This window comes from Agaricus bisporus, assembly GCF_000300575.1.
Source record: "Agaricus bisporus var. bisporus H97 unplaced genomic scaffold AGABI2scaffold_12, whole genome shotgun sequence".
Classification (NCBI taxonomy): Eukaryota; Fungi; Basidiomycota; class Agaricomycetes; order Agaricales; family Agaricaceae; genus Agaricus; species Agaricus bisporus.
The window spans coordinates 1-27,023 of NW_006267347.1; the positions used below are offsets into that span (position 1 = coordinate 1).

General features: G+C 44.3%; 9 protein-coding genes across 9 annotated transcripts; 7 read left to right on the forward strand and 2 right to left on the reverse strand.

The window, feature by feature from the left end:
• Window positions 1-1,135: 1,135 nt before the first annotated feature.
• AGABI2DRAFT_121882 (hypothetical protein) lies at window positions 1,136-3,553 on the reverse strand (the record flags this gene model as incomplete). The annotated part of the gene is made up of 15 exons (XM_006455911.1): window positions 1,136-1,235; window positions 1,305-1,451; window positions 1,511-1,625; window positions 1,698-1,830; window positions 1,887-1,920; window positions 1,977-2,014; window positions 2,085-2,195; window positions 2,249-2,283; window positions 2,333-2,465; window positions 2,519-2,728; window positions 2,780-2,896; window positions 2,955-3,095; window positions 3,148-3,239; window positions 3,297-3,412; window positions 3,468-3,553. 15 exons carry the CDS (start codon window positions 3,551-3,553, stop codon window positions 1,136-1,138), a joined length of 1,608 nt encoding a protein of 535 aa, XP_006455974.1.
• Window positions 3,554-4,970: 1,417 nt separating this feature from the next.
• AGABI2DRAFT_121883 (hypothetical protein) lies at window positions 4,971-6,128 on the forward strand (the record flags this gene model as incomplete). The annotated part of the gene is made up of 4 exons (XM_006455912.1): window positions 4,971-5,077; window positions 5,129-5,162; window positions 5,227-5,450; window positions 5,510-6,128. 4 exons carry the CDS (start codon window positions 4,971-4,973, stop codon window positions 6,126-6,128), a joined length of 984 nt encoding a protein of 327 aa, XP_006455975.1.
• Window positions 6,129-6,833: 705 nt separating this feature from the next.
• AGABI2DRAFT_121884 (hypothetical protein) lies at window positions 6,834-7,805 on the forward strand (the record flags this gene model as incomplete). Its single annotated transcript, XM_006455913.1, has 3 exons — window positions 6,834-6,842; window positions 6,904-7,127; window positions 7,196-7,805. The coding sequence occupies 3 exons, from the start codon at window positions 6,834-6,836 to the stop codon at window positions 7,803-7,805; spliced, it is 843 nt and encodes a 280-aa protein (XP_006455976.1).
• A 1,018-nt stretch (window positions 7,806-8,823) lies between these two features.
• Window positions 8,824-9,324, forward strand: AGABI2DRAFT_77160 (hypothetical protein; the record flags this gene model as incomplete). The annotated part of the gene is made up of 2 exons (XM_006455914.1): window positions 8,824-8,957; window positions 9,015-9,324. The coding sequence occupies 2 exons, from the start codon at window positions 8,824-8,826 to the stop codon at window positions 9,322-9,324; spliced, it is 444 nt and encodes a 147-aa protein (XP_006455977.1).
• Window positions 9,325-11,154: 1,830 nt separating this feature from the next.
• On the forward strand, window positions 11,155-11,677 carry AGABI2DRAFT_210646 (hypothetical protein). The gene is made up of 2 exons (XM_006455915.1): window positions 11,155-11,255; window positions 11,310-11,677. The coding sequence occupies exons 1-2, from the start codon at window positions 11,170-11,172 to the stop codon at window positions 11,623-11,625; spliced, it is 402 nt and encodes a 133-aa protein (XP_006455978.1). The 5' UTR covers window positions 11,155-11,169; the 3' UTR covers window positions 11,626-11,677.
• A 1,920-nt stretch (window positions 11,678-13,597) lies between these two features.
• On the forward strand, window positions 13,598-15,184 carry AGABI2DRAFT_188069 (hypothetical protein; the record flags this gene model as incomplete). The annotated part of the gene is made up of 4 exons (XM_006455916.1): window positions 13,598-13,854; window positions 13,907-14,147; window positions 14,201-14,489; window positions 14,517-15,184. The coding sequence occupies 4 exons, from the start codon at window positions 13,598-13,600 to the stop codon at window positions 15,182-15,184; spliced, it is 1,455 nt and encodes a 484-aa protein (XP_006455979.1).
• A 1,330-nt stretch (window positions 15,185-16,514) lies between these two features.
• Window positions 16,515-18,254, forward strand: AGABI2DRAFT_145954 (hypothetical protein; the record flags this gene model as incomplete). The annotated part of the gene is made up of 9 exons (XM_006455917.1): window positions 16,515-16,535; window positions 16,639-16,704; window positions 16,775-16,821; window positions 16,866-16,951; window positions 16,992-17,114; window positions 17,171-17,233; window positions 17,622-17,819; window positions 17,893-18,007; window positions 18,071-18,254. 9 exons carry the CDS (start codon window positions 16,515-16,517, stop codon window positions 18,252-18,254), a joined length of 903 nt encoding a protein of 300 aa, XP_006455980.1.
• Window positions 18,255-20,879: 2,625 nt separating this feature from the next.
• AGABI2DRAFT_180791 (hypothetical protein) lies at window positions 20,880-23,685 on the forward strand (the record flags this gene model as incomplete). The annotated part of the gene is made up of 16 exons (XM_006455918.1): window positions 20,880-20,913; window positions 20,970-21,119; window positions 21,166-21,169; window positions 21,225-21,895; window positions 21,949-21,999; window positions 22,054-22,203; window positions 22,258-22,402; window positions 22,455-22,508; window positions 22,557-22,705; window positions 22,764-22,772; window positions 22,827-22,966; window positions 23,037-23,058; window positions 23,117-23,174; window positions 23,238-23,377; window positions 23,441-23,515; window positions 23,559-23,685. Coding segments are annotated over exons 1-16 (1,947 nt in total). The 5' UTR covers window positions 20,880-20,911.
• Window positions 23,686-23,915: 230 nt separating this feature from the next.
• AGABI2DRAFT_188071 (hypothetical protein) lies at window positions 23,916-26,254 on the reverse strand (the record flags this gene model as incomplete). Its single annotated transcript, XM_006455919.1, has 15 exons — window positions 23,916-24,094; window positions 24,158-24,188; window positions 24,246-24,274; window positions 24,333-24,378; window positions 24,433-24,489; window positions 24,548-24,596; window positions 24,651-24,732; window positions 24,790-24,844; window positions 24,907-25,082; window positions 25,137-25,205; window positions 25,251-25,405; window positions 25,456-25,621; window positions 25,675-25,814; window positions 25,892-26,040; window positions 26,216-26,254. 15 exons carry the CDS (start codon window positions 26,252-26,254, stop codon window positions 23,916-23,918), a joined length of 1,422 nt encoding a protein of 473 aa, XP_006455982.1.
• Between the last annotated feature and the right edge of the window lie 769 nt (window positions 26,255-27,023).

Consider the following 27,023-nt stretch of genomic DNA (forward strand, 5'->3'; position numbering starts at 1 on the left):
AAACCACGCGAGATTTACCAATTGAGCTCATTGATCTTATCTTTTCTTTCCTACCTCCGAACCATGCGGAGCAAGTACAGTGGAGGAGAGCGGCGGTGGCTATCGGAAGAGAACCCCGACCAGACGGATGGAGGTTAGAGGATCGTAGGTGTGTAGTGTGTGGAAGAGTGACGTTGATAATGTGGGACGAAGTATTGGAGAGACCCTGGATATTGCAGCGATGGAATAACCCGGACTTCCGTCGTTGGGAACCGGTCCGGTTCTTTACGATGTGCCCGTGTGGAGAAGTAATGGCAACATACTTCGGCAGGGATTGGTACGAAAGGTTACGTCCTTAGATAAGTTGTTTGTACCTGTGGACACTTTTATGGTTTGTTTGGTGTTGTTGACGTTTTTATGATCAATGTACTTGTGTTTACTTACTTCTTACTCCACTCTTCTTTTCTCATGTCAAATGTATAATTAGTTTATTTTCTCATACGTACTTCTTTTCGCATGTCAGTATATAAATAAAGTTACCTAGGGTAGTTGGTCTGTGCGCCGTAGTCTAGGTATATAAAGTAGGTAGAAACTTGTAGAAGACTCTGTCGAGTTCTCTTAGGTTCACGCCTAATATAACTTTTGTCACTTTCCTCTATAGTTCTTAAGGTCAGGTGTGACCTGTGACATCTCAGTCACAGTCGCCCTAACACAATGAAACACTCACCTCGCCACTAATACGTACGAATCGACGTGCATTCACCTTACGACAAGGGTACGCAATAAAAATCACTGCAATGTCGCTGAAATAGCAAAGAGGTGGTAGAGATTTGTTTTTCGATTTATTGATGGAGAGTCGAAGGAGAACCATTTTAGTAGTCAACGTGAATTCTATTAGATCTCTCGCTATCTATCTCAATAATGATCAAGTGCTCAAGGCAGAGAGCCATCCATCAAGCGGCCAGGCCTTTCCTTCCATAACGTCTCCTACTTCTATTTTATTAGATGTCGAACTTCAACTTATGGACCTTCCATTGAAAGCGCCCCACCAGTGGATGGAAGGACAGTTCCAAGAGAACGCAGGAAAATTATTAAGCTTTTACACAACCCATAATACACAGACCCTTTCTTTGGAACGTCATAGGTTTAAAGTAAATTATCCGTATTTGATGGCTGGGAAGAAGGCGAACGTCCGAGGCTGACTGAAGACTGGGGGCTGAAGATCCGTCACGTTCTCCTTGTTAATACTAGGGGAACTTTGATTGGACTATAATCCCCAAAACAATTTTAGTAATTAACATATAGCCTCAGCAGGAATCACGTACGTCAACGTCAACAAGCGAGTAGACTTGAACAATCTTTCCTTCCTCATCTCGAAACTCTCATTCGCAAATTGAGGCTCTTCTTTCACTGTAATCTTATACTGAGATATAAGCATCGAAATGACCACCACACTTTCGGTTTCAGCAAACCTGTTTTCAAATTATCATCACTACTCTGAAATGAAATACAAAGGAAACACTCAACGCACCTCCTACCCAAACAAGCTCTTGGGCCACCACTAAAAGGTAGAAATGCGTCTCTATTCCAATCCGGTTTCATGAACCTATCGGGTTTGAAAGTCGAAGGATCATCCCAATATTTAGCTAGATTAAATTCGGGCGTAAGTTTGAATAAACAATCAGACTTGCTAGACAACAGATAGTATCGGTACGTACGATTATTGTGTAGCCCTGGCACATCAATACTGACATCTGTGCCTTTCGGTACCGGCACAGTAACCATTTCGTTTTTGGCATTGATGATAGTGAACAAGGTATCTTCGGCGCTGCGTTTGGGTATGTGTGTGACCTAAGAAGATTGTAAGGGGTGGTAGGCCAGAAAAAGAAAACGAGAGTGGTTCGTACTGAAGGGAACATTCGTAAGGTTTCATAAAATACTCTAGAAGCAAATATGACGGATTTAATGGTGCCGAGGTAGAGAGTAAACAGACATACGCGAGAGTTCTCGTCAGAAGTGGCATATCACTGTAAACCTGTAGACAAAATATCAAAACGAGAAAATATCAGAAATTACTCGCTTGATATGATGAAGTTGAAACAAACAGGGGCTCGGAAATCCTTGACGATGCTTTTGATATGTTGATATAATTTTTCCTGTTCATCTTGGTAAAGAGCAAGAAGGGCGAACGTGTAACTAAGCGTGTGCGCTGTGGTCTGTAATGGAGTGATGATTAGATAGCTAAACTCAGGGGCGAGAATTAACGTACCTCGTGGCCAGCAAGAAGGAAGATGAAGATATTGCCTGCACAAAAATTAGAATATCAAGAAGAGTGGACAAGAGAAAATCATACCAATCAGCTCGTCAGCGCTCAAAGTTTCAGTTTCACCATCACCCGAATTCGCCTCCAGCAAATTACTGAATAAATCATGTCGTTCCACTTTCTCTGAATTTTTCCGCGTTTCAATCATCCCCACCATGTATGACTATTGGCGTATCAGTGAATCTCCAAGAATCCACTTGTCATCGGAAAACGCACCCTTAGCTCTTTAAAGCCTAAATCAATCTGCCTCGTCTTGCTTGACAATGACATAACCCATTCCGGGAGCACTACCTTGGGAATTACATGTGTCGCAACGATATACAGAGAATCTTTGAATGTCATCTGATGACCCTGAGGAATTATCTTGTCGCCTTTCCAAGTCATTTTATGACCGAAACCAGCAACAGAAATGATAGACAGTGTCACCTGAGCAACTTGAGTGTTTTTTTCCAATAAAAAAAGGATAAAGGACCTCACCGGAAGCGTGATATCGAGGAAGTTATCAACAACCACCCGTTCCTTGTTCTCCCAAGCATTGTCAAATATATCATTCATGGTCATAACTGCCTCATCCCACACTAGCCTGTTATTTCTCTAGTCATAGAAGGGATCAATTAGGCCCCATCGGCTGGCGAAGCGAGTTAAGACATACCTCAGAAAAACTAGGTGCACAAATTTTCCGGTACTTCTTCCACGCCTCTCCCTCAGATGCTACGACATTGTAGCCGAAGAATGACAAAGAATCATAATAATCCACTGGTTTTGGAAATCTCGCGCGATAAGTGGTGATTTCCTGCCAGACGAAGCATGAGAATGGCAACCATCAACAAATGATTGACACGCACTTTTATAACATTGGCGTCTGCCACGAAGATATCTACTTTGTCTGGAAACACACTAACATGTGCAACAATGTCACAGCCGGCCCAAGCATATACTTGGAAGTGAACGTTTCATCTCCATCCTTGAATGGGCGTGGACAGCGTCGGCTTACCGGAGTGTTTGTCAAGGTAAAAAGAGCTAGCTCCTTGTGAAAAACCCCGGATCTTGGGCATGAATAACCCATAGATAGTGTTCGTATTCACGAATACTCTATAACCAGGAAGATTCCTGAAAATCGCTGTGTCTCAGCAGAGGTTTCAAAGCAATGTATGAGCGAACGCACCCTAGACTGCGGGCAGACCGCCTGAAAAGAATCGCTCTGCGAATAACATAGATGACAGCGAGTAGAGACAATAGCTGTCCGAACATCACTGGCACGTCGATGAGGGAGTGGTTAAAGACATGAGACTGTGAGAGTTTATATAAAACAACAATGCACGTTCCAAAACCCTGGGTTTGTTTCTCAATCGGGTGTGTTATCACCGTATTGCGACCCTGGTGATCTTTTCCTAAGAGAAGCGCGGCGACCTTTCCCGATTTGAGTCATGAGTATGACCAAAAGATGTGAGGTAAAGCAGGAGATCGCGGATAGAGTAGCTGTGGCGTTTGCACGTGAAAGCATTGGTCTCGTTTCGGTATCAATCATGAGCGACCTATTCTCACACAAGAATCCGAGGAGCAAATGGGTATGGAGTAAGCAAAGAGTAACCACAAGTGACACGAAGATAGCATAGGATGACGTCGGAGAGAAAAGAGCAGCGAGAAGTGGCGAAAAAAGGAACCAAGTTGATAGACATAGACTCGAGAGTAGATCGTGGTGCATTGGACGAAGTTGACCAGTAGATAATCAGTAGGTTTAGAGGCAGAGCGACGTGTATTTTAGTTTTTGATCCTTTATTTCATTGTCAATTCCGCCATCCATGTCCTGATTCTCATTGAAGTCGCTCACTGTTGTCAACTTTCATCGTACTCTGCATCGTTGAAGCGCTTAGGAGCTTGACAAGAGCTGTAAGTCAACACCCCACTTCACCGCGTAGTTCCATTCCTGATTGATTCCATTTTTCGCGAAGAAAAATCCGGAACTTGAGGCACCTAATAGCGTTTGATAACAAGGCATCTGTAAGGGGACGTAGTCGGTAGTCCGGTGTTGGCGGCCTTCAGTATGACAGCAGGCAGAAGTCGGCAGCAGGGTTCTTTGAAGAGCGACGGCGAGCTCAACGTATTCGATATCATGCGAGTCTTTGACCTGTATAATATTGTTCTTTTGACTACGTGGGCGACAGCGAGAAGATAGAGAGCCTGAGACTGGTTGTTTTGCAAGAGTGAGGTATTCCTCACCTAGTTAATTCGGAATCCATATTGACGGTAAATTCCTGTTAGACCAGTTCATATCACTGTCTCAAATCTTGAGGGAGACGAGAAATATCAAATGTCGCATTTTAAACAACTTTAAATGATGATCCTGAATGGACCTCATTTTGATGTAAAGCGGCAACCTGTCGACATGGCTTGATCCTTCTTTGCCACCTGAAGGAACAAATCAGAATTCTTTCCGTCTAATTATATCAAACTTCCAGTTGTTTCCACCTCATACGTCCAAGTGACGATCACCTCGCATACAAGGCGTGCCCGCCTTATGGGAGGCATCCAACGGCCTTGATGCTGGCATGATGCAAACACTTCGTGGCAGGTGTCATCTTCGTTCTGAACTATCGAGACAGGTGGGAGCTATTCGCATTATAAAAATTACGGAAGTAATGAACCGCCTGCCCCCTTTAATTCAGGAATGGGAAACACTTTCAGCCAATTATTTCCCGACATATGGAGGACCAGATTTAACCCGGAGGGTTTTGAAGCATACCGGAAGACGACGCCTAATGGAATTTTTATCGCGTACGTCCGTAATTTGTTTCCCGCTCGATGTAGTTTTCATTGTTTCATTAGCCTCGTTGGACGGACAGGATCTGGGATGAGTCGCGTGAGTCGAAATTGCGATCTTGACAACCCTGATAGCGTGAACTCAAAAATCCTTTCCTACATAGCTAATACACGACGCGACAGGGTCATACGAGACCAATGTGTCTCCCGAAGACCACCTTGCTTCGGAGCCGTATACGGTCAGCATCCAGGACTACGGATTTACGGTTCCTGGCCTCGCATTCTCCGATTTTCCATTGTACTTCATTGATACTCCTGGTTTTGACTACACGACCGACAACGATGAACATATCGCTTTGAAAAAACTTCATTCCTGGGTTCGTCTCTTGTATGTCTGATCTGTTGTTTCTTTTTCGTATCACATCCAACTGAACAACAAAATTCCAGCAAACCCATGAATACCAAAATCGATGGCCTTATCTTCATGCATAACGTATCCAATTCCGAACTCCATAACCGTACAATCTATACGCCGCGTAACCACACCATCGAAGACCTGTGCGGCAGCAACAGCTTGCATAAAGTCGTCTTCGTGAGTTCTCACTGGCAAGACCTTATGTCGGAAGATGAAGAGGAGAAAAAAGCCGAGATTGATGAGTACTGGAGCTGGATGGCCGAACATAAATCAGAGAAGGCGAAATACGATCCCCCCTCTGCAGAGAATGCATGGAAAATCCTAAAGCCGCTGGTCATGAATGCGCAAATCGCTCGAGAAAAAAGGCTAGTAGACGAGTTGGAGAAATTGAAGGTTCATGTTCCTTTGGCCGATGATGCTTATCTACGAATCGGTGAATTCTTGCGCAGAAAGGCGACCTTGTTAAATAGTATTATTGAGAGGTTGGGGGAGGAAGGATTTGCAATGACGGCGGATGAAGAAATGAAATACACCCAGTTGAATAAGGAAGCGACATTGCTTTGGTCAGAGGTGGAGAAGGAGCTCAATGTGACGGAACTGGAGAGATGGATGACCTCGGGCGAGCGGAACCAAGATCCTGAAGATCCTTAATATTTTGGCTCGGTCTCAACGACTCTCTATACCAGCATGTAAGTAGATCCTGTTCGAATAATATCAGGCATGTTTTGGTGTGGGTTCCTTACTCTTCTCCTTGCTTGTCTGCTATGCTGGGGCATGTATTTATTCTCGGTTCATTTCACCGCAGCTTTCTTTCACCGCCAACGATCTAACAATCCTAGCTTTTGTTAAATAGATAGGCGAAGGGCGTTTCCACAAAGTCAGTCACATTGATTAGCTCTGTTCCACTTTGATCGATTACTGATGTTTTCGGGCAGTTCCATGGCAGAAGTGACGCCGAGACAAGTTACCTCGTGTATCAAGCATGTTGCTTTTAAATTCTAGCTCAGGCTGTAATCGGGCCATAAAAGCCTTGACGTGTGCACACTGTTGGATTCGATACACTTGCGCGTGCACCTTCTTCTTTCTCAAAGCTATCAGATAGGTGACGGTCATACCTCTTAGAGTGAAAATAAACGACTTCACTAACTTTGTGGATGTTCGACAGAAATGGGAAATGCCTTCAGCCATTTGTTTCCTAATTTATGGGGGACCCGATTTCGGCTAAGGGACTTTGACACGTATCGGAAGCCAGTGCCTAAAGGAATATTTATTGCGTGCGCTAGCGATGACGCCGGCAAAAATAGCTGTTGATGACATGTCTTTTATTGCAGTCTCGTCGGACAGACAGGGTCAGGGATGAGTCGCGTAAGTCAGAATCACTATCTTCTTTTCCATCATGAATTCCAAAACTCAAAGATATTGCTAGCTAATACATGACGCGACAGGGTCATACGAGACGGGCGTTTCTCCTGAAGGTCGCTTGGACTCGGACCCATATACTGTCAGTATTCAAGACTTTGGGTTCACGATTCCTGGTATCATTTTCTCCGACTTTCCTTTGTATTTCATCGATACCCCCGGATTCGATTATGCGAGTACCAACAATGAACATGCCGCTTTGCAAAAGCTGCTTTCATGGATTCGTATGTTGTACGTCCGCATCCATTTATTTCCACCAGTAAATCTAGAACGAACGAGCTTTTGATTTTTCTTTCAAGTAAACCATTAAACACCAAAGTTGATGGTCTTGTATTCATGCATAACATATGCACTGATGACCTACCCAAGCGACCGACTTTTCTTCCACGCCACGAAGTCATCGAAAATCTATGCGGCAAAAACAATTGGGATAGAATCACTTTCGTAAGTTCTCACTGGCACGATCTCGAACCAGGGAGAACGAAACTCAAAGAATCGGAAATCAATGCTTATTGGGCATGGATGAGGGCACGTAAATCAAAAATGGAGAAATACGAAACTCCATCTTCGCAAAACGCTTGGAAAATCTTGAAACCGTTCGTTATGAATGCACAAGTTGATCGAGAAAGAAGGTTGAAAGAGGAATTGGAGAATTTGAAAATCCATGTGTCGGAGAATACGTATCAGCAGATTGACGATTTTCTGGATCGGAAAGCTGCGTTTATGAAAGAAATTATTGGGAGATTGGGAGAGGAAGAGGGATTTTCGATGATTGGATCTGAGGAAAAGGCGTATAAGGAATTGCATAGAGAGGCGGTCTTACTTTGGAAAGAGGTGGAGAAGGAGTTGAATGTGGACGAGTTGGAGAGATGGTTGACCTCTGGGAGGAAAGAAGCCGACCGACAATGATTCGTAATTTTTACTTGGTTACATATACAAACCAGTACGCAGGCGGGTCCTCTTCACCTTTCTTCGAACTGACCTTCAACGCAAGGCTATCCTTCATATGATACGGTTTCACGCCAATAGAAATGGAAACATCCTGACAATTTTTATAGTCGATTTTATTTCCCTATCCGCAACTAAATATGATAAGTTGAACATCAACCAATGTTTCATGCCCACAGTTAAGCCATGTCGTTATGTTTGTGACATTCTTTGAATTATACCGTGACGTCTGATCAAATGAAGTTACGTGTACAAGCTGAAGTACTACATGAGGCCAAATCGCCAGCACGAGGTATCACTATCACTGCGTGGTGCCTGCCTGTTTTTAGCCGCCCAAAATTGACAGCAAGTCCGATGTTTCGCAGCGACATGATCTGCCACTGATACTCGTTTCTTCATAAAACCAGAAAGAGTTCTACTCAAACGTGGATTCCTAGCTCCCTTCTCCTTCCCCATTCAACGCTCCACGTTCTTCGTATTCTCCGTCGACTGGAACGTAATTCGCATAAACACATTTCTCGCAGAATAATCGAAGGCGAACTTTTTACTTCATATGGGTTGTTTCATCAGTCTTCCCAAAGCTAGAAAACCGATCCCTGGCGCCACGAAACCTGTTGAATCACGGAAACCGAGTAAAACCACTAGCGCTGACTCGAAAAGACCTGGAAAGGACCGGAAAGAGGGTTCCGGACAGAATTTGCCCAACAAACGGTCGCAGCAGCCACCGACAAAGTTAATTGCGTACGTTTTTTCGGTTCATACATTTCTTGGTTCACTGAAACCCAATAATTAAGGGTTGTAGGTCGTACAGGTTCGGGTTTAAGTCAGGTGTGTTTTTCTTGTTGCATTTACGATGGTAGCGATGGTCAAAAATTTTGAAAACTTCTAGTTCATTCATGATGTGACGAATAGATATGAGGAGGGCGTTGCCCCCGATGCATCATTACAGCCATATACACGGGACTTCAAAGCCATTTCGATGGAGTCAACTGGGTTACAAAGCCCTAACAAGGGCACACACATTACTCTGATTGATACACCTGGGTTTGATTATTCGAGAGGCAATGATGAATACACGACGTTGAGAAGTTTGGCTATATGGGTCAAACAACGGTGCGTACCATCAGCTCGATCTATGAAAAAAAAAATTGCTCACTGAGTTCGATTTAGGTATGGCCCCAGAATGAAACTAGACGGAGTCATATATATGCACAATATATGGAACGAAGAGATATACCACCGATCAAAATTCCTCTCTTCGCGAGAACTCGAACATTTATGTGGTCCTTCTTGGCATAGGAAAATAATTTTGGTAAATTCGCATTGGAGTGAAAACTTAGGAGACGATGGTGAAGATCGGGAAAAGCACCTGAGAGAGGGCTATTGGAGTTTCATGATCAAGAAAGGTTCAACTATGAGACGGTATGAGTCACCTGGAGACCATAAGTGTGCGAGAGAGATTTTGAAGCCGTTTCTTTGATTTCTTTGCTTTGAGTTTCAAGCTTCAAATATACATATAATAATTCGTAAATTAACTCCTAGTACGTTTTCTTTGTCTTTTCTGTACTGTATATTTAGTGTCTTACTTAAAGCCATGTGTCTAGGTCTGTTGTAGTATTGTACGTCGTACGGGGCTGGGTCTCGAAATCGAGTACAATATTATAGCTAATTCTTACTGATAGCCCTTCTGGGATGTGGCAACAGGATGCAACTCGTGAAATTAGAGATGCTATGGCAACGAATGTAGTATCATATACGCAGAACTGAAAGTTTTCCCGATTTACTGAGAGGTCGTTCAGTATAATACATGATTCGAAGGATTTAATAGATTTATTCATAGTACAGTAATCGTAAATACTACATCGGAAAATCCAGAAAGCCATCCATTATATATTGTTAAATTTTCAGGCTTCCCTCCCGAGAGCTTGGACAACATCAAATTACACCATTAAAGATACGTACTTTAGACTCAAAGATGGGAAGATACATAAATCCGTCCTGAATAAATGCTTGGGATTTTTTGTTATGAATGCGAAAGTTGATCGAGGAAGATTTAAAGAGGAGTTGGAGAAGAGTTGGAGAAATTGAAAACTCGTGTGATTGCGAATGCTTATTTCTTGGATAGGAAGCTGCATTTGTAAAGGGTATCATTTCGAGGTTGGGGGATGAAGAGGGATTTTCGTTGATGCGACGTGAGGAAGTTTGCATGAGGAATCGAATAGAGAGGCGATTTGTTTTGGAGGGAGGTGAAAAAGGGTTGATATGGACGAGTTGGAGAGACGGTTGACTTCTAGGAGTAAAGAAGGGAGTGGAAGCGATTATCGATTATGATTCGCCGTGACTTTTCTTGATCTCGTACTACATGATTGAAGTACGCACGTGGCAGGTCCTCTTCACCTCTTCTCCTACCTGGCCTTCAACGCGAGGTTTCACACCAATAGAATTTATAAAAATAACGTCGACGTCGGTTGACTTCCCTATCCCCCAATTAATAAACAAGCTGAGCGCCATGTCGCCCAATAGTATCTTGTATTTGTATATCGCTGGAATATGAAATGATAGATCTGATTTGATGAATTAATATGGAACTGCTAAGCAGAAAGTGAGGCCGAATCGCTGATTGAACGAGGCATCTGCGTGTTGAACATCCTTCTTTTAACCGCCCGAAACTATCAAGCCCCGGGCCCGGGATGAATTGATCCGCTGCTGATAATAGCGCTCGTTTCTTCATAAAACTAGCCTGAAAGGGCTCTCATCAAACGTCGATTCCTGCCCCCCCCCCCCCCTACTTTCTGATCTATCGCTCGACTTCGCCATCTTCGTCACTAGACTAGAAGGTCATTCGCATACGCACATTCTCTCGCAGAATAAGTTCAGTGAACATCTCATGACATTTGGTATTTCTGGATTTATCGGGGGTGTGGCGAAGGCTGTTGGATCACGGTTCGGGGGGGGAAAACATGGAAAGAGTCGGAATGAAGGTCCAGTTACTGAGCCTAGTCCCGAGGTTAACGAAGGATCGCCGAAGTTGATTGCGTACGTTTGTTTCGATTCACATAATTATTTGGTTTATTTGAAACCCAATAATCGCTTTTAGAGTCGTAGGTCGTACAGGTTCGGGTTTAAGTCAGGTGTGTTTTCTATGTGCATTTACGCTCGTAGTCGGACGGTCAACAAATATGAAAAAATCTAGTTCATCCATGATGTGACGGGTGCATATAATAAGGGCGTTGCCCCCGATGCATCACTACAGCCATTTACAAAGGACTTTAAAGCCGTTCCTCCAACTCTGTTGAGAAGGCCCAATACGAACACAAGTGTTATCATGATTGATACACCGGGGTTTGATTATTCGAGTGGTAATGATGAGAATACGAAGTTTAGAAGTTTGGCTATATGGTTGAGACAAAAGTGCGTATCATCAGCTCGATGTATAAAAGAAATTACTTCACTGCTTTTCTATAGGTACGGCAAAAATGTGAAGCTAGACGGTGTCATATACATGCACGATATATGGAATGAAGAGATACACAACAGATTAAAATTCCGCTCTTCGCAAGATCTCGAAAAATTATGTGGATCTCAGTGGCATAGGAAAGTGATTTTAGTAAGTTCGCATTGGGATGACAGGCCAGAAGACGTTGGCGAAGGCGAAAGTAATGAAGAGAAATTGCGGGCAGGTTATTGGAGTTTTATGATCCAGCAAGGTTCGAGGATGACGCGGTATGAATCGCCTGGTAACCAAGAATTGGCGAGAGAGATTTTGCAACCATTCCTTTGATTTCTTTTCTTTGTTTTTCACGCTTCAAATATATGTAATAATTCTTAAATGGAACAACGCACGAGGACGCGGAACGAGCGCGATGTGTTTTCTCGGGCGTGTGCCCGTGTGTCGCGCCGTGCGTGTTGCCCTATCTCTAAGTACGAGTCGGACGTCCTACTCTAGACGCAATATCCGGCCACAATCGAGAATTAACTTCCGGCATTATCTCATGTTTTCCTTGTCTTCTCCAGTAAGTATAGTAAGTTGTAGGAATCGAATATAATATAGCCAAAGTTGACAGCTTTTTTCCCGGCTCTGTTGTGAGGACGTCCAATATACTTAAGAGGACAAATGTTACTCCGATCTAACTTCACCTGGGATCGATCAATCGAACGGTAATAATGCGCTTGTAACATTTCGACGATTAACCAGCTAGTCAAAGCAACAGTACGGTGATACATTCAAGGGTGGTATTACAGTAGATACGGTCAGTAACCCATCTCAGCTTGCTTTAGTTGATGGCTCTGAATGATTGGAGAGAGTGGGGTCATGCTTATGAGGCCCATACTTCGGACAAAAAAGCAGGTAATAAACGCCGAGACGCGCTATATTATTCTAGTCTGAACAGGGAGCGCTATCGATAATGGTAGTCTGCATCGAGAGCACGTTGTTGTCAGGAAATCGTGGTGTAAGCATGCTATGCTTACGACTTACTAACAGCTAATAATAGAACACTATAAAGACCTGTAACGTAGACAGTGAGGTATGCTTTCCCTTTCCCATAAACTTCCTCCTTGTATTTCGATACGCGTATCCCTCCGTATACTATCCTTGTGACTACGTATTCCTGAGTGATCGTAAGTCAATACTCTTAATCTTTCAGTGAGCCTTATAGGCTTTCATGCGGCTGATGGCTTGATAAGTGGAATTAAGATGTTAGTGTGTGTACTTGGTGGACATTATATATGGAATCAGGAACTCGCTCACTCAAATTCATCTCGAGATGAGTTGCTGACTGTCTCTACTATGAATCGCCAGCTCCAACTTTGAGTTTTTTGTGTGGCTTTTCTATTTGACCAGATGGGGTAAATTCGCTGTACTATGTCCTATTTTTGTACATTCATCTATGTCAATGTACAACGAATTGAACTATCATATATCATATATCACCCGAGATGGCAATGCGACACTTTTTCGTTTAACCCTTTTGATGGAATAACATTGTTGATACGGTACATAGATCCAATGGCCGAGGGATTTTGACTATTTTTTATTATGATTACCGGTGACTTGGAGACCGGTAGATAAATATATATTCTGGGGTACGAATGCGCATACGATACAGGACGTAAGTATCATGGCTTGAGTTTCAGGAAAAAAGGAAAACAGACATTTTAGATTAGATTCAGGGAATGCTCATTTTCATTTTCTGAAAATGTTTGACCGCTGCATGGCGTCACAAGCTTCGGCACGCTCGGGGGCGCCGGTTTCCACTTTGAATGAATCACTGAACACATTGCTGTGCAAATTTTTAGTTATCCGCGTAATTGTCAATGGTCTACCGCCGGTGATGATGACTGACCCAGATGGGTCATGTAAGCTCATGAGCTAATGTAAATGAGTAGATCGGTATCCCTCGGTCTCGGAACATAAATCAGGAGAAAGGGGAATGAAGCCAGGCGTTCTTGTTTTTTTGAGTTCACCCGGGGTTGGAAAAGTAGGACTAGCCTAGGCAGAGTGATCGGCAAACTCATTTCAGGGGTGTTGTGCTTCTTATCTTGACGGGTTTTTGTCCAGATCGTGTCCAGAATCGGGGTGGAGTCACTGGAATAATTGAGCAAGTAGACAGAAGAAAAGGCTTGCCGCCAAGAGGCGGTGAGAAATGGCCAGAAAAGGCAGGCGGGGGTATAAATGATGGGCGTCAAGAGTTTCTTTTCTCAGCTGCCCGTCACGATTATGGATGTACGTCCTCTCCTTCCTTCTGTCCCCCATGGTGCTCACCGTTGTACAGAACGACGCCGCCGCAGACAGTCTGCTCTCCCTCTCCATCGCCGCCGCCAGCGTCAACCCCATCCCCCTACCACCAGATTCTGCCCTAGCCAGCCTCCCAGACGCCCTTCCCAGTCCGCCGCCCGTCCAGACCAGCACCAGCACAGGGAGCTCGCACAAGACCCATCGCAGACTCGCCTCGACTGGAAAGCGAGGGAGGAGACTGAGTGATGCCCGAGAAGCTGCCTCGAGACCCTCGTAAGCCCCGGTTGATATCTTTTCAATGACTAATTCAAATTTCCTGCCGCAGTCCTGCGATGATGCACGCCAGTCCGCCAGCGCTGTCTCTAGCCTCGCTGTCTCTCTCCAGCTCACCTCCAGTTCCCGCTCACACTTCTAAACTCCTCAACTCCTCCGTCGGCGCCCAGGCTGTGCCCCTCAGCGACGGCAGCAACATCCTGCATTCCACGCCTCCCACAGATGCCAAGCCCATCCCCATCGGCTCTGGCAAGAAGCGAGGCGTAGAACACAAGTGCGAAAGTTGCTCCAAGGTTTGTTCTTTCGTTAATTCAATTACGCCAAAAAATTAAATTATCTAATTCAGATCTACCGTCACCCTTCCTGCTTGATCAAGCATCGTTGGGAACACACTCCCCATTGGCGCGAAGCTTCGAAATTTGTACTGAGTAAACACCAGCAAGTTCAATTACTCGAGGCGGCTGCTATTCTTTCCCACCTCTCTCCGACATCTTCGTCATTACCTGATGATCGTTCATTATGGCCATCTTTCCTCTCTGGCGGAAGTCTACCGCCACCTGATCCAAGTACTATGATGTCTCCTCCAAAGGCTTCACCTTCATCCACCGCTACTGCGACACACATGACTGTAAATGGTATATCAGGGTCTGGTCCCGGAACAGTTTCGTCCTCGGTACCTGCAACAACAGGTTTTTCACGTCCGTCATCTGCAGGTCCCCGTATGCATGATTACGCTATCCCCGCGGGAGCTAGCCTGGGCTCCGACCACGGAGGTGGTGGTGTCACGCAGCTGCGGCCTGGATTACTTGGCGTACCCACCTCTAATGATAGCAATAGCAATATGTTGATCTCGAGCGGCACACCACACCCCATGTCGGTGCCGATTACTACCGCAATTACCAAACACTCGCATTCCAAGTCATGGTCTGCTGCGGTTTCTACCGGTATGGGTGGAAACGGAGGAGGATGGTCCCTTCCTCGATCTTCTGTACGTTCTATCTCTGGTTCATCCAGGTCGAGAAGCGGTTCTGCTTCGGACGAGGATAACGACAATGATATGGAGGAAGTCGAGAGTGGCGATGAGTTGTCTCTGAACAGACGGTATAGTCGTACCAGCAAAGGTTATGGGTATAGTCATCATAGGACTCAGCCGAGGTTATGGAAGAATGAAGAAGAAGTACAGCTTGGTCGTGCTGCTGTTGGATCTTTTGGTGGAAGATGGAGTGTACGTGAAGAAGATGAATATGAGAAGACTGTTGTTGCCAGCGTCAAGAGTGTAAAGGATGAAAGAGCTTGGGATGGGATGGAAATGGAAATGGATATGGATTGATATATCGAACGGGTTTAGGGCCAAGGTATGAGTGCCTTCTCTCTATTTTTGATTAACGAGACGAACCTATGAGGATCTTTGGATGGTATAAATTGGGTTTTTTTTTGCTATATTTTCCCCTTTTCCTCCTTGTTTTCCTCTTTTTGTTCAATCAGCGTGTTGTATATTATCTTTTCTCACATTTTCGAGTCTTCTTTGCGGCTTGTATGTTTCTCTATCGTCATATCCCCCTCTGTGTTTTTCTTTCTTTTTTCTTTCTTTCTTTCCATCTTTCATACCATCTGTCGAAAGTTCAGTCATACATGACTGACTTATCTTTGCTCGGCTCTTGCAAAGTTTCAATGAGTTGTGTTATTGTATATATTATATGCAGTCCAACTGGGGAAGTGTGGGGGAGAGAGGTCATATTATCATCGACATATCTGTTTTTTTTCATCACTAGGTTCATTTTTTGCAAGTACTTGCTTTTTTTGTGTTACGATTTTGTGGTGTTGTGTTGTATATAATCTGTTTTCCATTTCTTTTTTTTCCTTTTATTGTGTTATCGATGGAAGTACTATGTGCAATTTGTGTATCGCAATGGTGTCGTGTTCAGTCGATCTATGTCTTTTTTTTGTATAGTGTTTGTTGGATACTCTGTCTTTTCTTTTGTTGTTTGTTGTATACCTTTTCCCGGTTCTAGGGTTTCATTGCATTCGCTGAAATTTTTCTTTTTCTTTTTTTTATCCTCGCTCGTTTTTGTTGTGTTGTGTTGTTTTTGTTTTTGGATATGGTAGTGGTATATGATTTTCAGATTTGGTTTGGTTGAGTGGATGTGACGGATGAGAGTGGAAATTGTGGATTTAAGTGTGTTTTTCGGACCCCTGGCCTCAACGGTTTTCTGGTTTGGTTGCTTTGTTGGTTAAGGTTTTTGAGTAGGCCACCACCGTTCAAACGTTCATAAGCCTGGTGGCCTTCTTGGCTTTTTTAATGAGATAAGTTTAGTTGGTGTGGCTTCTATTATTTATAAAGTATTTGGTTTATAGCTGGCGTATCGTATCATTGATAGTGGGTAGACTTTGGCTCGCTTCGAAGTTCGTAAGCTTACGAAGGTCGCTGGTCAACCCATGATGATCAGAGGAATTTTGACGACGCTGGCAATATTAATACTATTTGAATTATTGAAGCACTAATTGTTATTCGGATATTTTTTGGTGATAATCAAGTACTTGATAGATTTTTCGGGTTAGCATGATTAATATGACTTTTAATCGTTAGCGCCTAGAAGTTGGTGTTTTGAGGTTTTAGGGTTTAGGCTCTTCCCGCGAACACTGAGTTGCTCCGAGTGTTGATGGATTATTTGATGGGTTTGGTATGTTATATTGTGCGAAGATCCTGTAAAGTTATTGATTACCACTTCTTGGGGTGTTACTGTAAGTTTCTGGTTTTGTCGAGTTCGGACTCGGTTAATTCAGATTTGGCATAGTCACTATGCTAGCCACATTATTTGGTTAACTTCATTACGCAGATTAGGGGAGACGGTGGGTCTGTCATGATCAGTCAGGGGATGATTGCAACATGATGATGCCGCCAATGAAATGACAAACCCAGGCTGCTGGATCGCGGTTTGCAAAAATTCTGATTAGTCGACATGAAAGGTAAGTTTATGTGTTTTGACCCCATCATCAACATCCCGTGACAGTGCGGGGCCGGCTATTTTTCTCTTCTCGTCGTCGTCTATGCTCTCCACAGAGCGAAGCTTTTCAGGCTGCGTGCCCGCAGTGTACGGTGCGTTCGTTTGTGCATTGCTTCCGAAATCACTTCTCAGACACAGTGACGTTCAGGAACCTACCTGCATTGAATACAAACAGTGTGTATGGGTACTTTATGCCCAGGATTCGTGGTTTTACCCCGGGAGTGAACTGCGTTTTCCGTGATAAACACTCTGGTAGTAAGCTGAAGCTGTCCACTCTCATTCAACGATTGACTGAATGTCTACTTTGAAAGTATATGCGTGGGCCGGCTATGACATTGTTGCACATGTCAGTGTGTTTCCGGAATGTTATAAAAGTGCGTGGTCAAACCATTTTGTTGATGGTTGTCATTCTCATACTCCGTCCAGGAGATTACTGCTCATCGTGCGAGGTTTTCGAAACCAATGGAACATTATGATTCTTTGTCATTCTTCGGTTACAATGTCATAGCGTCTGAGGGAGAGGTTTGGAAGAAGTACAGGAAAATTTGTGCGCCTAGTTTTCCTGAGGTATGTCTCAGCTCGCTTCGCCGGCCGGTTGGGCCTAACTGATCCCATCTATCACTAGAGAAACAAGCTGGAGAAACAAGCTGCTAGTGTGGGATGAGGCAGTTTTGACCATGAATGCACTTCCGGTAGCGTATGTTTCTTCTCTTTTCCCTGTATACACCGCAGCACCGTTTGATCCTTTATATTTGCTTCTAGTGTATTTGATGAAATACTGCGAATGTTCCCTTCAGTACGAATCCCACCCGTTTTCGTCTTCCGACCTACCACCTCTTGTAAGACTACCAGGCCCCGATACTAGTTTCACTACAACCAATGCTAAAAATGAAATAGTCACTATACCAGTACCAAAAGGCATAGATATCAATATTGACTTGCTAGGGTTACACTACAATCGTACGTAGCAACTTTGCCCTTTTTATAATCATTGTGAAAGTTGCGTTTGAACTTATTCTCCGATTTAATGTAGCTAAATATTGGGACGATCCTTCTACTTTCAGACCCGATAGGTTCATGAAATCCGATTGGAATAAAGATGCGGTTCTACCCTTTAGTGCTGATGCAAGGGCTTGTTTGGGGAGGAAGTGCGTGGAGTTTCTCTACAATTCAACGCAAAGTACTGACACATTGCGATGTTTAAAACACAGGTTTGCCGAGATGGAAGGTGTGGCAGTCATCACGATGCTTGTGTTTCTGTATAATATCACGGTGAAAGAAGAACCTCAATTTACAAATGAGAGTTTCGACGTGAAGAAAAAGAGATTGCTCAAGTCTACTCGTTTGTTGACATTGACGTGCGTCATTCCCAATGAATCATACGCTTCTTACTAAGTTTCTTTCGAGGTCATAGTCCAACCAGAGTTCCTCTAGTATTAACGCGGAGATCATGATTGACCGCCTTTTTTCTCTCCTCTCCTGACATATTTTTCCTCCTTTCGGCAGTAGGCTTTATATGTCTATTCAAGTCCTTGGAGCTTACTCTAGCTTGTTTACTCTTTCCGGATCACAACTTGCAGAACTCATTGGAGGCAGTGAATTTATTAAAGATTTATAGAGCATTATGATGGGTCATCAAAAATCAATCGCGAGATGTTAGCGCTCATGTACTCAAGCAGTGTTCGGCCGGATTGACCTTTATCACACTCGCATAAGCGAAATCCGAGAGTCGCACATGTCCGCAAATTCGTACCGTTTAAACGAGTTGACTTATCCTCCATGGTCCATTAGCAAACGAGGGGGGTGGGGGGAAGCAAAGCACCTCCGTATTAACCACTTCCGCAAAAGTCAAATGGAATCACCGGTTTCTCGGTGGTAAGATGCTCGTATTATCTCTCAGATGATCTACCGCTGTCTCTCACCGTCTCTCTAGCTGTATACCAAGGCGGCTCCGTTCTCTCACCGACTCCTCGGTTTTACGAGAAACTCGGCTCCGTTCAAGAGATTGACAAAACTAATTTACACATAACGGCGCCCTATACTGACATATTCGACCCTCGTAGGTTTACCTGGATTCATCCCGCACGCCCGGTCAACCAATATCTTTTGGTGGTCGTCAAAGCATTATTTGTCATGACATATATACCATTACTCACTTCGGCGTCCTCAAGTTGAACAAGTCGCACTGCAACTTGTAGCCCCATTTTCACAACGATCTTTAGCATCTCATCAGCCACTTGTGAGTATCTCTAGGAATTGACTTGCGGTCGATTGATCGCTCATGAACGTCCTTAGCAATCTCCAAGCCATTGTCCATCAGAGGCGATCAAGGTGTGCGCTATCAAGCTCACAATTTTTCTTTACCTGGCAGTCTGGTTAACAATCACACCGCAGACAGTTGTGAGGATAACTATTTTATATCCGACATATGTAGACCGACTCTAAATCTCGTATCTATTAGTCTTCATTAAGAATAACCCGTTCCGACTTCTAAGTATAGGATGATATGATATCAAAATACCTACTTAACTAGGTTATATTACATAAGGGACTCAGGAGTCAAACCTAATTCTCGTACCCCTGATAGAAAGCCTGTATCTGTTTGAGTATGACCGATGATATGATGAGTCAATGACCCTCTGTGGGCCGTGGCCCAGTGGGAGGCGGGCTGATTATGGCCGCTGAATTTGAAGGCCTGATTACGTTTATTGTGTAATCGATTCCTTGGCACAACGGTCAGACACAAGATAAATGCTGGCAAGCCGTCATTACCCTATTACCCCTGCCCCAAGACACTTCAAGGATGATTCTTCCTGGCAACCCAATCGATTCGTTACACTCTACCATGTGTTTCGGTATGGAAGAATCTTTGACCACCCGTGCCACCATGACGCTTATCGTTCTCTCCAGCGCATTCTTATATCCAGCGCGGGTTGGAAAATATAATAAAACATCTGGAGTCAGACGACGCCACAGACAAAGATTTGCCAACCTTTGTGAATAATTACCGGGCATGGAGTCGCATTCTTACCATGCACCATACGGTCGAGGTATGATCGAAGTTGCATACATTTCCAGTCTTTAACACTTAAGGAATTTTTTTTTCATCAGGAAGAGTTTCTTTTTCCCGTTTTGAATCAAACAATGAATTTTAGAGAGGAAAAGGATGCTCACGACGTCATTCACAATAAATTAGATGGCTTTGAAGCTACGCTTCATGAGGTGGAAACCGATCCTACGAAGTTTAATCCAGGTCGCATCAGGGAACAGCTTCTCGACTTGAAGGAACCCTTAGTGAGTTTATAACCGTAGTGTTTCGAGTTTTCCTTTGACTTTTGACTAGTTTAACCATTTGGATGCTGAGGTAGAGCACCTGAAGCCGGAAGACGTGAGGAAAGCCGGAGTTAGTGAACCTGAAGTGGGACGTGCTTTGCAGCAAATGGAAGCTGCATATAAAGCTGCTGGGCACCATTAGTAATTTCGTACATCACTGCAAGGAAGTACAGTGTGTCGTATATATTTTGCCTGATCCTTTGTTTGTACCAGACAAAGATACGCGGGTGTATGCTGGCTTCCCAGTCGTTGCCTCGTCGGGCTCGATTCCGACAGTAATAAATATCCTTATCCGAAAATTTGATTCATCGAATATTTTGTTCTGACAATCAGCAATGTGTAATGAAACTTCTGGCAAGCGTGTCCTGACCTTTCACTTCTCTCTCATGCGCATATGATATATTGCGATTTCGTTCTTCAGTACACAACCTTGTCTGTCTTCGCGAATCATTATCCAGTAGTTGTTCCATCCTACTGTTCGGAATATTTTCATTCAGTAGAACAAAAGACAGTGAATAAACAATAGATCAGTAGCCGTCCAGGTAATAGACGACTGGCGGTTTAGAATTCAGGATACTGGGAGATCTAAAGTCACTAGTTCTCGGGCAAGTGGTGATTTGTAGACTTACTAAGTTGGATGATGATGAGAAGGTGACATGCGCCGCGTGACATCACCGCGAATTAGTGTTTAGCGTTCTTGCATTGCGGGAGTCATACTTATGTGAGTTCTACTGCCATCTCACTCATTGCGGGCGAATGTAACCACGTAACTTACAGGTCGGAATCTGATTCTTCTGGCTCCTACATCGATGAGAGTTTCTGGAGGAATTCGCCGTCCCCGGAAGCCAACGACGAAATGGGTGAAGAGGGTAAGGAATGGTATTTCGAAGTAGTGGGAGAGGAAGTGGATGCTGATGGAGACGTCCGGTAAGTCATATCTCATTCAATGCGCGTTTCAAATATCGACGTTAAGACAGGTATGAGGTATTTCGAACTACTTGGGTCTTTCTTCCCAAGACTTACATGTCATAGGTCGATTGGGACGGATGGAAACGGGCGGATGGAACCACTCAAACTTGGCAGCGAATGAATCCAAACTTGACCAGGGAGTGGCGCGTTATGCAAAGACGTCGGAGAGAAGATGTACTCAAAGATTCTATTGATATCGACTTGGGCGCATTCTCGGGCGTGGATATACATAACGACGAGACTCGACTCCGCGCACAAGCATACAAGGATAAGCTTGCTCTTAGGAGACGCTATAGTCCGAAACTTGAAGAACAAATGGCCAAGCTCCTAGCAGAGAAGCTTGGCGACGGTGCGGAGCTGGACAATCATTCCTCTCCTTCATCTGCAGTTCCTACAACACCTGCTGGTCGAGGACTGAGGCTCTCGACTATTCGTCAGCAGCAACAAAAGTCTCCGATGCCGCAACGTCGGGGACCAAGTCAAGGCCAGGATGATGCGAACAAATCCCAAACGCCAACTTCCTCTTTGAGACCAAGCCAATCCGCACGAACTATGTCAGCGTCATCTTCGAGGAGTAACTCGAGGCCGAGTGCGCCACCGGCGCAGATAAATTATCCTCATTCTTCACAATCTAAGAATTCTACAGCAACTCCTATTCGTGATCCTCAAGATCGTACCGCTCGTAAACGTAAGGTCTCAGAAAGTGAAGTTGATCAGATGGGAGAGCAACAGAGGTATCAGTGAAAACATTGTTCGTACTATATCATCTCACTCACCGTTACGACAGAGAACGTTCAACCATAGTAACAGCCGACAAAGGCAAGGCACCCATGAACAAGTCAAGTAGTTCGTATGTATTTACGGAACAACAGATACTGACTGATATTTTCAGGATACTTTTGCGCCTCGAATGCTCATTGAAATGGACGAAGATTGCTCGTGCAGCTGGTGCGGCACCTATCACGATTGTGAACGACGTGGATGATGAAGAAATCCCTTTTCTTGCATTGGGTTTCTGTTACCTCGAAAAAGGCTATCAATAGTAAGTTCTCTGACTCTTTAACATCATCTTAGACCTAATTGCATGCTTCGTAAGTCCACCTTACATTGACCCACCGAAGTTGGATTTCCAAGTCGGGTGTGACTGCAAACGATGCGGCGATGCTTCACAATGCGACTGTCAGAGTGTTTCGGAGTTAGTGGATGACGACGGACAGAAAATATTCGCGTACACGAAAACCGTGCGATCTTTGAATCATTCTTTTGCACATTTTACTGATGAGGTTCATACAGGGATTATTCTCATTCAACGTACCGAGACACGTGGAGGTAGTAGAGTGTAATGAAGTAAGTTATTCTATGTTGATCCACACTCTCCTAACCTTCTCCGTCCAGACTTGCCGTTGTGGCCCTGGCTGTATCAACCGTGTATCTCAACGGCCTCGAGACGTTCCATTAGAGATCTTCAAAACAAGAGGAAAAGGCTGGGGCGTTCGTGCTGCTGTCGATATTGTACGTGGAAAGGTACTGGGGATGTATTCCGGGTAAGTTTGTTCTGTTCTATCCTACCATGCTTAACGCCAAATTTTCTCTCTGCTACAGGAAATTATTGTGAGTAACGTTGCAGTTCAGAAATGACAACGATATTCTGAACATTTTCTGAAGAAGCCGTCAAGTAGCTGACAAAATGACTAACTCTCGAGATGGGGAGTACATTTTTGATCTAGATGGACAAGAAGACTTGAAAGATGGCGATGGCGAAGAGCTGATGGCAGATAAATACAGTATTGACTCGAGGACGTATGGTAAGCATCTCATTTTCATTTTCTTGACGTGATCTCAATATTGGCGTTCCCGACTTTGCTGTCTCGACAGGTAATTGGACTCATTTTGTCAAGTACGTGTCATTGAAGTCCCGGATCACTATTCTTTCCGATCGCTTATGGACGTAACAGTCATTCTTGTACTCCGAACATGATCATTTATCTGGCGGTATATGTCACACTACCAGGAGTAAGCTTATTTTTCGTCTATGCAGTATTGGTTGTATAGCTAATCATGAATTTCACTTCTTAGACGAATTGTCCGTATCTCACATTTGTCGCACAAGAGTTTATCAAAGCCGGGACAGAGCTTACGATGGACTATGACCCAGCTTTCGCAGATATGATGGAATTGGATGATGTCAGTAGCATGGGTGGTATGAGGGAGTGTTTGTGCGGTAGTAAAAAGTGTAGAAAGCGTGTTAGGATGTGCTGATTCCTTCGCTTTCGTAACAGTACATTTGGGTTGGATTGGATTCGCAGAGAGATAGACAAACCAGTAGAAAAATGTTTCGGGTCCGAAATACGAGTGTACGTTTTATGTCAATGTCGGAGAATACACATTTCTTGGTAGAATCAACAATTGCGTTTGCATCGCTCAGATGATTTGGCATCTAAATGAAATGCTCCACGCCGTCGCCTTTAAGCCACACTTTGATCTGCACCAGACGAGAGATGAGGCTATGATTGTGTGTGATTAGATTATAAACAGACAGACGGCCCAGTCTGATAATATTAAAAATGCATATCCAACAATAAAAGCAATGATAATTGTAAAAGCTGAATTCGTAAATCAGGATTAGTCGTAAAAAAAAAACCTCTATCCATGCAAGTGATGAATCGAAATGTCCAGCTGTATTAAAAAAATTCCGTCCCGAGTCTCTGAATCCCCCCATTCTCGACCTTGATCGATCATTCTTTCATATCGCATTCAAATTTCTCGTGTGTCCAAAGCCTTCCAAATAGCTTTAGGTCCCCTTTTCACCCATTCTTTTGGCGGAAGGCGTATTGGATTATCAGTGCTCGTGAACAAGTAATCATTTTCGGGTGCAAATGCCCAGACAGATGGGTCTGGTGGTGGTATCGATGTTACTGCTTCGAGTTCTTCCTCTACGATAGCAAAGTCATGAGAACCCCATGATATCCATAAGAATCGTAATTCCTATTACTTACTGATTATGTTTTCTGTAAAATGGTCCAGGTTCTGGGAAGGTATTCAGTTTCGAAATGTTAGGCGGAGAATTGTTGGCCGTGCACGTACAAGGTCGTTCTTATCGTAACCGAAAGGATCTGGAGGAGTATGAATGTTGAGTAACCGACATGTAAAGTATATGTTTGAATTGCTTACTTTCGATCTCCTCTCCTGCGACGAGAAACCCATAGAAAATAAAACTCTAATACAGAGATCAGGGCCACTATTTCAGTCTTGATTTGAGTTCAACACTCACGACAATTATACTGGCTGGTATCGTCAGCCATCCCAGGACTTTCCAGATCATGAAAGGCTGTCATTTAGATTAACAAGGGTCAGATTATAACTTTCAAAGCAAGGGAAAACCTCACGAGAGCGAGGCAGTACAGTGTGGTTACCGACCACAGATGAAAAGCATAGCTGAGAATCTCAATCAACGAGATATCTATCTGGAAGAAGAGATTAGGCACGTACGAGAAGGGGATGGGTGTGGTAAGGACCCTTTCAAGGTTGGTTAGGCTGTTCACGAGGTCGTTTAATGAACCTATCAGGGAGTCTACATTTCACATTTTAGTGAATCACGTGTATGACGGATAAGCGTTTTGGCACATACTGAGTGTAGGGTCATCGCAGGCTTTTCGCCTCTGTAGCGCAGCGATGTATGAACTCTGTGAAAGGTACCCGCGTCAGTGATAATTGTCGGATGAAGGGACAGTTAAATATAACGAACAAGATATAAGGAAAGCTCCAGGGGAAAGTTATGTGTCATCATCTTCGCTCGTAGTCGAGCAGCTTTCCTCCCTTCAAATCGCCCGTTCTCAGCGAGACGCCCAACAAAGAGGGAGAAAGGGAAGAAATCAAAGAGAGTATATTTCGGCGGCATACGAGCAGGGAATAAGTCATCCTCTTTGAATATAGTTGCATGCCTCATCAGCTTTCGGGGATTTAGGAATTGACTACCCTGATCATCCGCAGGTATTGAGAAATGAGTTGGCTGTGATGCAAAATACATTGTTGGGCTCGCCACCTCTGCGTGATCAGTGAGGGGCGGTCGATCGCTGCGTCGTCGTGAACTTGCAGTGGCGGGAGATGGAAGGCTCGAGCTCGTTCCTCGCCTGCCATTGTGGACGTGGATGTGAGGTTCATTTGTCCTATTGTCGTTAACAGGAGATGGCATCCCGGCTGGGAGTGCATATGGAGGAAGGAACTTGACACTGTGATACAGGTCTCTGAAGGACAGGTACGTAACAATGAAATTGGTTAAAAAAACGGAGCTCACTGGAAACCAGGCCCCACTTCGCCCCTCAGATAATGCTTCACGGAAACAGCGTACGCTCCCAACAAGTTAATGACTGTCTTCTTCTCCACCAACATCTTGGCTTGAACCTCGAGTTTTTTCTCTTCACTCAATTCATCTATTTTTATATTTGGTGAAAAGGCATGGTCTGAAGTAGCGTCAATATTTGGAGCGCCGAATCAGGAATAGCTCTACACTTACCTGGTACGTGGAACCAGACCGTTCGAGCAAAATTGCGGGTCGCGACTATGATATCGCTCCATAGCCTGCGCCCTTCGTTATACCGTTCGAAAGATGATGTCGTGCGGTAGGATATGACGAAACCCAGTACTGTACCAGTTCTATTCAACAACACAGACGAATGAGCCTCTGTTCACCGCCGATCGAGAGTTCGGAGCAGCGAAAGATGATCGCTCACACTGTGACGAGGATGGAATCGATAACTAGCTCGTTACCTCTGTGATTTAGGATTGTGATCAACGTTGACCAGGCAGCGAAGAAGATTAGGATGTGCCAACATCGCAATAATGCAGTAGCAAGTATTGCATTCAGGATATCAGTCCCTGCCTGAAAACTGTGGGGTTCACAGTCAGCTGTCTACCAGCCTGTGGCTCGAACAAACTCCTCACGGATCAGGTACAGTTCGACGCCTTTTTCCCGGTAACGCAGTTTCATTCTCCTAAAAAGATGTTACCAATTAATAATGAAGACCAATGAATGAAACGCAGGAAAAAATTCATACAGGAATGTCAAGTTTGGGTAGGGATTCCGAGTTCAACATGGGGGAACAAGTTCCGTTGATTCACGAATAATGCACCAGGCAATTAATCAGTTTTTCTTATGCGTCAGTGGCGAAAGCGAGTGTCATGAGGACAAGGAAACGTCGCTTCAACCGAAATTCCGATGGAGCCTTAGGTAACCTCAGGGGAGACAAAATCGTGGGACTGCGATACCGGTATCATATCTTTTTTCCCTTCTTTGAAGATCTACTTCTCACAACTTACAGGCTGCCCTCTCTTCTAAGTAGCTCTGATGGACACTGACTTGCCTTTGCTACAGCCTGTCTTGAGTGCTGGGTGGGACACAACATCCACACCGCGTCATCTGGCGATTCGTAGTATCTTAGCTCCTTGGCAGGAGTACTAGTACCCTCCTGAGTCCTTTCTACGATTCGCTTTACTGTCATTCTCCTCGCGCATCGTACTTCTGCAGGTCAACGAGGCAACTGATAGTCTTCCACCTGGACTTATTGTGGATACTGCATTGCGGTATGATAAACATCTCCGAGTCTTGGCTCCCCAAGGAAAAGAAGAATTATGCGCGCTATTTCAATTCACTGTCATTCGGAATGATTTGCACTTCATGTCGTTCGGACCGCGGCCCTTCTGGGGCCGTAGCGTATCTCTTCAAACATGCTGCATGCACTGTGTAGCACCTGTCCTTTCTGCACTTGTCATCGATTCATCCATGAGTAATCAGATTATGGGGACATAAACAACTCATATGGTTATACAAATGGGCTCTACGAATTGGCATTATCCCCCGGTGGC

What these genes read in the sequence shown, in the direction of transcription:
- AGABI2DRAFT_210646 (XM_006455915.1), top strand. Translation starts at nt 11,170, where the DNA reads ATGATTGATACACCGGGGTTTGATTATTCGAGTGGTAATGATGAGAAT. An exon ending in GCTATATGGTTGAGACAAAA is followed by an intron (nt 11,256 to 11,309) that starts GTGCGTATCATC and finishes GCTTTTCTATAG; the next exon opens with GTACGGCAAAAATGTGAAGC.